At 36.1% G+C, this 12,981-nt stretch overlaps 1 protein-coding gene across 5 annotated transcripts in view; it reads left to right on the plus strand.

Moving 5' to 3' along the window:
- Positions 1-12,981, plus strand: part of RELCH (RAB11 binding and LisH domain, coiled-coil and HEAT repeat containing) — a 73,938-nt gene that overhangs the window by 48,850 nt on the left and 12,107 nt on the right. For all 5 annotated transcript variants that reach the window (XM_068670887.1, XM_068670888.1, XM_068670885.1 and 2 more), the window contains 10 exons: positions 1,714-1,785; positions 2,606-2,746; positions 3,439-3,603; positions 4,428-4,575; positions 6,757-6,913; positions 7,326-7,449; positions 8,589-8,637; positions 9,015-9,094; positions 9,951-10,057; positions 10,658-10,757. In XM_068670887.1, coding sequence (XP_068526988.1) covers positions 1,714-1,785; positions 2,606-2,746; positions 3,439-3,603; positions 4,428-4,575; positions 6,757-6,913; positions 7,326-7,449; positions 8,589-8,637; positions 9,015-9,094; positions 9,951-10,057; positions 10,658-10,757 — 1,143 coding nt within the window. The remainder of the gene's footprint in view (positions 1-1,713; positions 1,786-2,605; positions 2,747-3,438; positions 3,604-4,427; positions 4,576-6,756; positions 6,914-7,325; positions 7,450-8,588; positions 8,638-9,014; positions 9,095-9,950; positions 10,058-10,657; positions 10,758-12,981) is intronic.

Raw genomic sequence — 12,981 nt, forward strand, 5'->3', positions numbered from 1 at the left:
CAGCCAGTTGGCCCTGAGCCTGGCCCTGTGCATGGGAGTTATTTCTGCTTGGGTGCAACACTTTGTCACACATCTTCCTTACTGGCCTTGGAATCACCCCTTGGGGCATTGCACTGGGGACTGATTCCCCTCTGCTGGACTTCGTGCTTCTGGTCACAACCGTTTGAGCCTGCAGTTAGTTCAGCCTGGTTTCTGTCTGCCTCACTGCGCACTTGTCGAGCCCAGACTTCATCAGTTTATATGTGAAGATGCTATGGGAGGCAGTATCAAAAGCCTTCCTGAAGTCAAGATAAGCAACATCCGCTGCTTTCTCCTTGTTCTCTGAGCCAGTGATCTCATCTTAAAAGGCTATAGGGCTGATCAGTTGTGGGTTTTCCTACCCAAATCCATGCTGACTTGAAGAACATGATTACCAATCACGTTCTTGTGGTTTCTGGGATTAATTGCTCCAATGCTTTTCCAGACAGTGAGGTAAAGCAGACTGATCAGTAGTTCCCTGGATCTTCTGTCTTGTACTTCATGAAGATAGCGGTCACATTTGGTTTCTTCCAGTGCTCAGGAACCTCCCCCATTGCAACAGCCATTCAGTGTTTGTCAAGAGTGGTCTTGCCACGACAGCAGTCAGCTCTTTTAGCATTCAGGGGTATATCCCACCAAGGTCCATAGACTCCTATGTGTCCAATTTGTTTAAATGTTTCCTAACCTGATCATTTTCTCCCAAGGGTAAGTCTTCCTGGCTCCAAAGTGTCCCATGGTTTTTAGGGACCTGGGATTGCTGAAGAGAAGTCTGCCCAGTAAAGGCCAAGACACAGATGGCAGCACTACCTTGGTCTTTTCCATGGTAAGATAGCTGGTCCTCTGCACAGCAAGAGAAAAAGGAATAGTCACACCAAATGCATATCCTGTTTTACCTGACAGGATTAAACTATTCACTTTTCCCTGTCATTGTTTTGCCCTAAATTTTTTTTATTCACAAGGTGTATTGAAACATATTACCTGTTTCTCATTGCACAGCCATTAGTGCTCTTCTCTCACTGGACATTAAAGCTGATTCCACTAGGATGCAAACTTCTTTCAGAAGTGTCAATATCAAATTTCTGTGGCAGAATTTTCAAATGGCCTTTGGAAAGGGAAGGTAGGCAGCACAGGAGTTAGAGGCTCTTGAGAACAGGAGCTGTGCTCAGTCACATCTTAGAGACGTGACACGTTCATGGGAACAGAACTTCAAAAGTATGCAAATACTTTTAGGCTTAGTATTTGTGTCCTCTCCTGACCCTGACTGCTTGGCAAGACCCGGGCAGCTATGCTACAATGGTTGGCTCAGATCACTAGAGGGCACTTGTGTAGTTTGTAGAGGACAAGACATTTCAGGATCTTCCAGCTCCTAAGTTACTCATATTCTTTGGAGAATATTTTCTGAGTCCAGCAACCCATGCACTGCTTTCTATCCGTATTTTTACTGTGTTTCCATACATGCTTCCCAGCTTCTTCTCTTACAGTAAGCTCTGACTTACAGGAGAAGGCTGTATCTGCCCTGCCTCTATGCCTCAGTGCAAGAATTTGAGGCTGCTTTGTACCCATGTGCAACTTTTACAGGCACAGCCAATGTTTATCTAAGAGGTGCACACACATCCCTCTGTTGCAGTTCATCCTAACCACATTTTGAATACTGGTTTCTGCAAAGCAAATAGCCATTCTGTTTCTCCTCACCAGATCAACCACAAATACCCAGAGAGACGGCTACTGGTAGCAGAGTCTTGTGGAGCTCTAGCACCTTACCTTCCAGTAAGTATTAATAATGACTCTTAATACTTTTCATAAAACTTAGATTAAAATCTGTTGCTTGATGTAAACATCTGTTACCTTTTTAAATACAGCCAAGGGTGGATGTTACGTGTAGACAGTCACGTTATCTTCTACTTTGTCACACAGAGGAGGTTCAATAAGGAGGATATGTATTATTATAGAGGAGAGCAGGTCAGTGTAGCTATAACGTGTCTTAACAACCAGTGTGGCCTGATAAAATCATCTTTGCTTCAGAAAACATGAAGTAATTGATCCTAACTACCTTTAAGGAAATCATCACTGAAAAAATAATTGGCACCCAGTAACAGAGTTCTTTGGACACTGTGGAATGTTTGACATGAAGAGTGCTGCTAGTCAAAAGAGGCAGCAAAGTTTGGTCAGTGGCCAACTAGAATTTGAAGCTTCAGACAAAGATGAAAATAATCGTAATTAAAAACCTACTTCTCCAATTTAGCAATGAAATGATTAAAGATTCTGTTTTAAGTACTCTTCTAAATCTAGGCCTGTGGTAGTATTTTGCTGTCAGTTATTTCTGGTACATGTTTCCATATGAGTTAAAGGACTCCAGTTCTGTGCTTAGTAGGACAAAAGGCTCTCTAATGAGGCTACTGAAACTTTATTTTAATTCATATTCTGTTTTGGCAGCTGAATGCATAGTATTCAGAAGGGAATCCATAGTTGGAGGAAGGGAGTGTTGTTTGTGAACACTAATAGAAGGGCAAATTATTTATAAAAATTGATATGAACCAGCATGTCTTGTTTATTGGATTTAACAAGAATTTTTCTTCTCTGCAAACAGAAGGAAATTCGTAGTTCATTAGTACTTTCCATGCTGCAGCAAATGCTAATGGAAGATAAGGCAGATCTGGTACGAGAAGCTGTGATCAAAAGCCTTGGCATCATTATGGGATATATTGACGACCCAGACAAATATCAACAGGTACAGTTTGAGTTGGGTTCTGTGTCTATGAAATGTGTTTTGTATTTATTTCGTGAGCAGGAAATACATAATTTTAAATATTTTTATTAAACAGTTCCTGATACCTTTAAATGTTCATGGTTTATATGGATGCTGATTTTTATTGTATCACTGAGACTGAAAAGAAAGCCTATACTTACAAGTGTCATTAAAACCTTGGGTGTAAGCTTCATACAGAAGCTTCTTTAATAATTCATAATTCACTTTCAAGAAGATAACACTTCATTGCCCACCTGATACTATTAGCCAATTTGAAATCATCATTTGCTAGCAAAGATTCATCTACTGCAACAAAGCCTGCTTGTAGTTGTTATTAATGCTATCTAATAATATTTAAAGTTCTTGAAAGTGAAGAATTTCTCTTCCTGTCATGAGTTTTTGAGGGTGGAGTGGTAAAATGTGTTTGTAATAATTCTGATAACTTGACGGTAAAAAAACACTAGCAAGGTTGTTGGACTACGTGTTATTTACCTTTGCAGATGAAGTGGGAATGTATGTTGAGAGGCCTCAATATACTACTTTGGTTTACTTTTTATTAGTGTAAAAGTTTTACAATAAGTGATTTTTTTCTAGTTTGTGCATATTTTGTGTAGCTATCTTTAGCACAAAGTGTAGGAAAAGTTGTTATATTCTTAATTCTTCTTTTTTTTCAGGGCTTTGAACTGCTGCTTTCGGCTTTAGGAGACCCTTCAGAACGCGTAGTTAGTGCAACACATCAGGTATTTTTACCTGCGTATGCTGCCTGGACAACAGAGCTGGGAAATTTACAGTTCCATCTTATACCTACACTGCTTAATAAAATTGAAAAACTGCTCAGGGTATGTGTTCAGCTGTTTCTACACTGGAGAGTTTTCTTTGTATCTTTGGTACATATACTGACTTTTTAAAAACACAAGAAATTGCTACTTATGTTAGCAACTCCCTAGAGATTTTTTTTTTTTTTTTGTAACTCTAACATTTATTTGTGCTTCAAAATGGGAAGAAAACAAAAAAGAACAAACGAAACAGATGCTTCTTTAACAACGTTTTGTTTTATAGCCCAATAATCAGTGTGCATTTCAGAAGTTTACTTGATTCTGTGACCAGATGGTGTGTGTTTTTTTCTGAATACTTGTCCTGTATTTACATTGTTTTTAAGTATCACACAGTGTAGCTTTTAATAAAGTGCAGTATTTATTGCACACCAGAAGAAGGATAATTGAATGGTTTAATTACGTGGTTTGTAGTTTTGAATCTGTTTGTCTGCAAGTGTGCCTTGGGGTAGATACCTGGAAAGCTCTGGAAAATAGGATATCTCATACAATTTAACATTCTTAACCAAGCTGCCAATTTCCAAAGTACGTGTAACTTGTTTATTCAATTTTTTGATGCATTGATCCTTGAAATGAAAGAGTCCCATTTTTCAAAATGTGCTGAAAAATGTTCTTTCAGAATATTGATGTTCAGTGATGTGAGCCACTAAATGCCAAAGGCTTTGCTGCTTAATTGTTTTGAGAAGTATCCTAAGGGTGAGAAGGGTGTTTGGGTGGTGACACAAAGTACACTTGTGGTCAGGATATATTACTATATAATTAGCATTTCTGTGTAGGAGTTCATCACAAGTGCATCCAACCTGAAATTTCAAATGTCCTGTTTGTTTCAGGAAGGAGAACATGGCTTGGACGAACATAAGCTCCACATGTATCTGTCTGCTTTGCAGTCACTGATTCCTTCATTGTTTGCATTGGTGCTACAGAATGCACCTTTCGCAAGCAAGGCTAAGCTTCAGGGAGAAGTACCACAGATAGAAGGTAAATGATGAATTCATGATAAGTGAAATTTTGGGAAACGTAAGTATAATTCAGTGACAAATCTCAAATCAGTGTTAAATGCAAAGAAATTTCAGGAATCGTGCATAGTCCACATTTACCTGGAATTTTCAAATACTTAGGGTTAGTACAAAAACGTAAGTTGCAGAATTTGTGCATAAACTTCAGTGTTGTTGTTTTTTTTAATATTATGCTGTCTATAAGATGATAATCTAAGTTCCTGTCCCCATTTTTTTCTACTCTACCTGTTTTTTTTGTTATATTTTCAGATGTAGCAAGAACAGAGAGAGAAGTTCAGGGAACCTCTGTCATGTTATGAACTTCCTTTAATGTGACTGAGTTGATGGAGAGAATTACTGTTCTTTTAAAAGCTAGATTCCAACATAGGAAGATTTGTCATGACTTTTTTTTTGTTCTGTTTTTTCCCTTTTTGGGAAAAAGTCTTTCTACTTCCTTCCCTCATCCCCCCACTCCTACTCTATTGCTATGAAATAAGTCAATGTTCGAAAAAACCTTTCTCAGCTATTTAACTAATTACAAACATCAGTTTATTGATACAGAAGAAATATGTAAGACATGGGTATGTACAAAATGATTACCAGTAGAAGAAAGGAGAACTAAATTATCTCTCTTAGGATTTTTTGGCTAAAATTTCTTTAGTTACCTAGCAGTGTTCCTTAGTGTAGGTTATAGGCAAAATGGCTTCTATGTACCTAGTGACGTCATTTTATATAATTCTGTGACAATCTTGCAGCAAAATACTTCACTGTTCTAATACAAAATATGAACTGGGAGGAAAGGGGGAAGGAAATAAGGTTTTGCCTTCTGATTTGCCCTCTGCTTTCTTACATTTGGGCTACCCTTAGTAAAATCTGAAGCAATGTTTCCTTTTTCCAGTCTTTCCTATGCATGAGCCACTTGATTATTGCCAAAAAATAGTTTTCTTTATTTCATCTCAGAGTATTTCTCTCTACTTTTCAAAAGAAACTTTTGAGGAAGCAAAACAACCCTTAATTGGACTTCTTAAAGGTTTCTGAAGAACTGTTGTCCACAAATAGCCAATAATAATTCAAGAAGGCTGTCATCAGATTCACTGAATTATTACAAATAAAAGATTTTTCCAAGTATGAAACATACAGCCTAGTTCAGGAGCTTCACCATCTCTTATGTGTCTATGTAATTACCGTGGCAGACTGAACGGCCTATTACTGAAGTTACACTTAGATCAGCACTCCCAGCCTATAGCGTGTTTTCTTCCATTGTGAATACTGTTTGAAGATTTTACTGGTAATAACCTGCTACATGCTGTTAACAGTGTTATGTGTCAAGATTCAAAGAATGGGTAACAACTTTGCATTTAAAGGGGAATTGGGAAAGGAGCAAGTGGTATGATATATGCATTAATGTAAAAATGTTAGCCATGCCACAGTAAAGCTCTGCCAGCTGACCTGAGTCATTTGAAGATGAGTACATTTTCCCTGAGCTGCTAGTGCTTAAATAAGGAATTCAAAAATTTCAGGCTTTAACATAGTCAGAGAGTTGCTTCCTCCACAGAAGTGGAAGAAAAAATCTCATGTACTTTTCACTAATCCCATAGCACTGCTGGAACGGCAAGTTTTTCTTGAATTCCACAGTAGGAAAGGTTATGTACTTGTCACTTAACTTCATTGCTGAATAATTTTAAGTATGCTTGGCATAAATTGAGAGAAATAGAAGAAATGCTGGTGGAGCAGACTTTCTGCCCCAGATATTTTAATGGTGTAGAGTTTTTGGAGGTCTTTGTAAATTCCTCTCTTCTGATGATTCAAATGCTTGATGCTGCCCACCCACTACCCCATCTCCTCAAAAATTACTTGAAGTGTAAAGGATGGAGCAGTCTGATGATTAAAGCTTAGCAGAAGAAATCAAGAGACCTTGTCTTGTAGTCATTCTACAATAAATCTGCAGCGTGATCTCTGGAGTCACCTGCAATCTTTGCATTTTCTTAAATGAGGGTCATGTAATCTCTTCAGAGCTATATTTAACAAACTGATTTTTAAATCATAACTTCATAAACAGATGTTACTAAAGAGTTTCAGACTTTCTTGGCTATCTTTACTGAGATGACCCCCAAGGTATTTTCATCTTATTTTGTTCATGTCTGCTTGTTCTCTGCTGTTACAGTCACTAGATTTCCCCGACCCGCATCACCTCTTCAGGATGTGGCCATCATCATTGGAAGCCGTGAACAATTGGCAGTGCTGTTGCAACTTTACGACTACCAGCTAGAGCATGAGGGTACCACTGGCTGGGAGACTCTGCTATGGGTAGTAAATCAACTGTGAGTTAATTTCCACCTTAGGATTCCTAAAAATGGTCAAAATTGATAGTTCTTCAGCATGGCTTTGTTTAGCAGTACAAAACATAAAGGTTTTAAGTATGATTGTGTTTAAGAATTACTAAGTTTTAAAGAGAAATGGATAGATTTTTTTAATTGCATTCTGGATTATCTTTGATTACAGTTAGAAGATTCAGCTATCTAACAGAATGTATAGATAACTTTTCTGACATTTAAACCCTTGCTTTCTTCAACAGTTAGGAATTGTACAGAACATGTAGATAATTTGATTAGAACCAGTAGCACTTAATATGTGTATTTATTAGCATAAACAGTAAATCTATACAAATATAACTGGAAAGAAGCAAAAGATCAAAGTGGTTTCTAAATATTCTTTTTAATCCTGATTTTTTAGGCTACCACAGCTTATAGAAATAGTTGGCAAGATCAATGTAGCATCAACTGCATGTGTCCATGAGTTCTCTAGATTTTTCTGGAGACTTTGTAGGACATTTGGGAAAATTTTTACAAACACTAAGGTAAGAAAGTACTTTGAAATGCTCTGCCAAAAAAAGTACCTTGATAATATATACTATCCATATTTATAGTATGTTTGAGTATCCATGTTCTATTTGACATTTGTATTTGTACGCCACACTGATGCTTTTCTGTAAGTACTTTTAAGCCTGATATTTTTTAAACCGTCTTTTGCATCTTTTTGTTTTATGTTTTTTAGTCAATGAGCTTTTCAGAATGGTCTTCTCATTTTGCCTAATGTGCAAGGGTTTTTTAACTGGGTTCTTCAGACTTGCTTTGTAAGTGGCATACAGAGTAGGAGAGATCATTCTAATTCTACTGATTTCTCAATTTTCTTTCTTGAGAACAGCATACTGTCCGTTGTTCATGACACATATAAACACTCCATCCTATACTTGATCAGTAATATAAAATGCATATTCTCTGCTGAAAATAGTTTTTACAGGTTATATCTGAATGTTTTTTTATCAATGAAGTATGTCACTTTTTTTCTCAATACAGTAACTTCTGAATACTAATTGAGAAGTTAGTTAATTCTGAATATTAATTGAAAATATTTTAAAGGGAAATGCTAAAATACTGGATTATCTAAAGGTAAAATTAAAAAACAAGGTTAGCATTCTGTGTGAACCTACAAAATGTAGATTCCATATGGAAAGTTAAAATCACTCTGGTCTCCAAAAAGCCTCATCTGTAGGTTATCTCTGCAATTCTTGCTTACATAAAAGTGTTTCAGTATTGATGATCACAGCGATGTTTTGGAAGAGAGCACTTCATGAACAACAAAGAAAAAAACACACATGCAAAAATTATTCCTTTATTTATTTCTTTTACATATAGCTAGGTAGAACCATAAATCCTAAGGCCCAGTTAAGCAAAGTGACAAAAGATGTCAGCTCTTAAAAACAAGAGTGCTAAATGCTCCTACCTCAATGGTAGCTACTGAACGGGTACTCAGCAGAAATTTTTATTCTCTTTATCATACTTCAAATTGTGGCAAAAGACTATGTTTTTTAAATGTTTTATTTTTTCTTTCATTTTTTCAAAATGTTCTTTTCTGTATTTGTTGTCTTAATTTTTTGAAAGTAAATTGACACTACCGACAGCTTTTCTTATGTGGGTTTCATAATCCTTTACGTAGGTAAAACCACAGTTCCAAGAAATCTTAAGACTGTCTGAGGAAAACATAGGTGAGTAATGTTTTATTCAGATGAATAAAAATTGATCTTAGCAGCAGCTAGAAAAAAATTGTTTCTCTCCTGTTCAAATAATATTATCACACCACAGTTCTCAAATTTTTCATCTTTCTGAAATATTGAAAATCTCATCTTAATCTGAACGAAACACTGAAGTTGTACACTGTGTGTGTGTAAATTGTAAATAAAATCTCAAATCCAAATACCAGTCAAGCATTATTTTAGCATGCATATATAAGTATATACATTCTTTATGTGTATATATAAAGATGAAAATATATATATATATATGCACACACTCTTACAATGCAAAAATATATTACTTTATATATGTACATAAGAAAACTAAATTCTTCACTATGTTCCATTAGATTCCACAGCAGGCAATGGAGTGCTAACAAAAGCCACAGTTCCCATCTATGCAACAGGGGTCCTTACGTGCTATATTCAGGTAGGTTTGTTTTTCTGTTTCTTTGTTAAATTTCACATAATACCATACATTTATTCTCCCAGACAAAAACAAAATATATTTAAGAAAACACACCGCTTTCTCTGAAAACTTCTAATGCTCTCATGCTTTGAAGGTAATAGACAAGTAGGTAGCTGTAGGTGCATTTTAAAAAGTTTCCAAGGTAGGTCATCTACTACATTTAGGCAGTAGTCACCAGTGTTAAAACCTGAATTCACTAAATCGTAGTTTCTGACTCTTAGACATTGGCAACTGCAATGTGCCTTTATCAAAAATATTTGTGATGTTCAATAAATGGGTTCTTGGCTATTTAACTGTGCCCCTTGCAAGCCATAATTTTGCAACAGTCTCTGAAATAAATAAGCAGGTAAATTGCTATTTTGAGCACAGTTGGAGTCTTAAAATTTTAGTGTTACCTAGTACTAAAATAAACACTCCATAAATAATACTCCATAATCCTCTAGTAAGCAGCAGCTATGGACTGGCACATACGTGGCTTATAAGAAAATGGGGCTTAGAAAACCCTACATCATCTCACAGATGGACTTAAATTTCTCGCAGTGACTGTGAGCAATCACAAACTGTCAGGAGCCATGAAGGTACTCAAGTAGTTGGCTTTAAGTTTCTTGAAGAAAACTCCTGTGCAGGAGTATGTGCTTAGTTGATGAAATAGAAAACTACAGTCTTGTGTTTACTTTGAAAGATTCTTGTTCTAAAAGGACATTTTTGAAATTCATAAGAAAATTATTAAATGCTAATCTCTTAGTTTGTCTTCTTCATACCTGTAAGTCATCACAATGACAGCAGTTCTACTACATTTAATGTTGTATTTCTTTAGGAAGAAGACCGCAAGCTGTTAGTTGGCTTCTTGGAAGATGTCATGACCATGCTTTCACTGTCGCATGCTCCTCTTGATAGCCTGAAAGCTTCTTTTGTGGAACTGGGGTAAAAAATATACAATGGATTTGACTGGAACTGAATGCATTAGAAGCTTTTACTAAGAGCTCCCAGTCTGGCTGTAATTTTATTAACTGTGATGCTTCAGATGAATGAAGAACATCCTTACACTTTTCCTTGGTGTTTCAGAAAATGTAAACATTTTATCTCAAGTATTAAAAATGTAGTGATAAAACAAAACAAAAATATAAGTGAAAAAGAAACACCAAACCCGCTCACACAGAAAAAAAAAAAAGGAAGCTACAGAAATGTTAAGGTTAAAATAAGAATTCATTTAGTGTTTCCCATATTATTACAGTATGTCCTATGTATGTGTTTGCATTCAGTTCAGTGTTGTAATATACTGAAAAACATATTCTTAAGGTGTTTTTTTAAATGAACTTGAAAATGCAACCTGTTTTCTAGACAGTAAATGTTACATGTTCTTCAGAATGGAGCAAATGTATCCTTCATAAAGGATAAGAGTTGGAGGCTTAGACTAGTTGAGCAATAGATTATTGAGACAGTTTTTTGTAAGCAAAGAACTTATGCAGGGTTTGGGGATATTTTTTGTCCTGTTCTTTTGATTGCCCAACTGTTACCTTGTAGTGCAAACCCAGCTTATCACGAGTTGCTGTTAACTGTCTTATGGTATGGAGTTGTCCATACATCTGCTCTTGTTCGATGCACAGCTGCTAGAATGTTTGAGGTAAGTGATACCCAAAGTTTTTTAGATCACTTATTTGAAACGTTAGTGTATATATAAAAATAGCAATTCAGGTAAAATTGATACATGTTTAAAAATTACAAATTGCTTCAAGAAGCTGTGTACTATGTGATGGAGCAGGAAGTTGTACAGTCGTTTCTGTATCTGTTCTTTATTCAACAGCACATCTTTCATTAAGCAGTTTGTCATTAGCCACTTTCAAAATGTTTCTGTAGTCACCGTGTATGTGTTCTTTGACCTGCTACTGACTTGGGTTTTGCATTCTGATTATTGCATGCTGACAAACATTTTCTGATTATGAAAATGCATTTCATTGCAAAATTGTGTTCAAACCAGAATTAAATACATTGTCAAATGTGTTTGCTTAGGTCTGTATGTAAATATAAGCAAGCATCTCTCTCCAAGTTGTAACATTTGCTTTTGCTAGTTAACACGTCATCAGTGGCCTAATTCACAAGTTAGTGGTTTTCAATACCTTTGTCTGTATGCAAACAGTCCACTGCATTGTAGCTCAAACTAGTTTCCATTGGTGCCAAATATGGTGGTACAAACATGAATGATTCTAATTTTTACAAAAAAAAAAAACATGATTGGCTAAATATACAATTCCTTAATTTACTAGATTGAAAACTTCATCTTTTTATTCTGAACAGATTTTTAGATGTTAACATAGACTCTTGCCTTTAGCTAATAAGTATGATTTTATTTCTATATCATGCCTTTGTTTTATCAAGTTTTAATTAAAAAAGGCATATACAGAAACACTGTATGAAACATATTCTACTCACTGAACAAAGAGATATCTTCTTTCATTCTTTTCATACCTTCCTTTTGTTTGGGATTCTGTTAATTTGGATTCATTGTATAGCTTTGCTGTAGATCTCTAGCTGAATCTGCCATCTTGTAGCTATTTGCAAACACATCACAAAAACAGAGCAATTGTATAACCAAAATCATTAGTTTTCTCTACGGCAATTTTGCAAGTCATTGCAGATAAAGCACTAAACAACGGCAAGACCTGTTGTTTGACTTTGCTTGAAAATATCCAACTTTATATTTGTTCATTTTTCCCTGTAAAAAGGAGATGGCAATTTTTGGTCAATGCATGAAAGACTTCAGTTAATACAGGCTGTTGTCTTAGTTGCAGTTTTCTACTGCGACTGCACATTGGTTATTTTTAGGTAGTTCTGCATGCTACTTGACTGCTTGTTCCCTAATACATTTCAATTTTTACTAATGCAGAGGCATCTTGATTGAAGACACTCTTCTCAATTGATAGATTTTTATGTTTCCACTTAGTAGCCACAGCATATGTATTTATACATGGCAGTGTAAGTCAGCTCTGAACAGAGATGGTGATAGTTGGTTTTACTTTTGAAAATTCCTTTATTCAAGGAATTTCTGACGTCTCAGAGGTTGCTCACCAGCAAGGCCCAGCAATTCTCTGATAAGATAGATGATAATGACTAGACAATAAGACAGAAGAGCGTGTCACCAGCAGGACAGCTGTATGTGTGCTATAAATATTCTGACCAGTGCAGTGGTCTGCAGCAGCACAGAGACCACTGTGATTAATGCCTGCAAAATCACGTTACCAAACCTTAAAGTCTGTTGTGGCCAAGAAGGACACAGAGGTCTGTGTCACTGCTCGCCTTTGGGGACAGGAAGCTTTGTGCTACAATTTCTAAGGTGTACTATGTCTGAAGTAATGAACACACATTTTTCTATAGCAATTAAAAGAGGTTTTTAAAATTTGTGTTGTCTGTCTCACTGTAGCCTAACGTGCTGCTATGTGGCTTTGCCCATCCAGCTGTTTCTTTTGCTCCTGTGTGTTAATGTTTTCTGTCAGTAGTTTCCCATTTAAACGTCGATGCAAACAGATTTGACCGTGCTGGTTTGAACAAGTGTGTAGTTGAGTTATAAACTTTGTTGGTCTGTTAAGGTGCAAGGTTAGGAACATATGTCCAGAATGACACTTGAATCATGAAGCATGTTTTGTTTTCTGTAAGACAATGATGCCGTTTGCCGTGCTTTACCATAATTAGAAGTGCAGCAGGTCACATAATCATGGAACTGAGATCATTCTAGAAAGTTTGCTAATCACAAAGCGCTACATTACGTCCAGATTTTTCTCAAAATTCAGATTAGTAAAGAAAAAAGTAAAGAACCTCTGTGTTCAAAATTGAAAACAGTAAGCATTGCTTAA

The sequence above is a fragment of the Anas acuta genome, chromosome 2, assembly GCF_963932015.1.
Source record: "Anas acuta chromosome 2, bAnaAcu1.1, whole genome shotgun sequence".
Classification (NCBI taxonomy): Eukaryota; Metazoa; Chordata; class Aves; order Anseriformes; family Anatidae; genus Anas; species Anas acuta.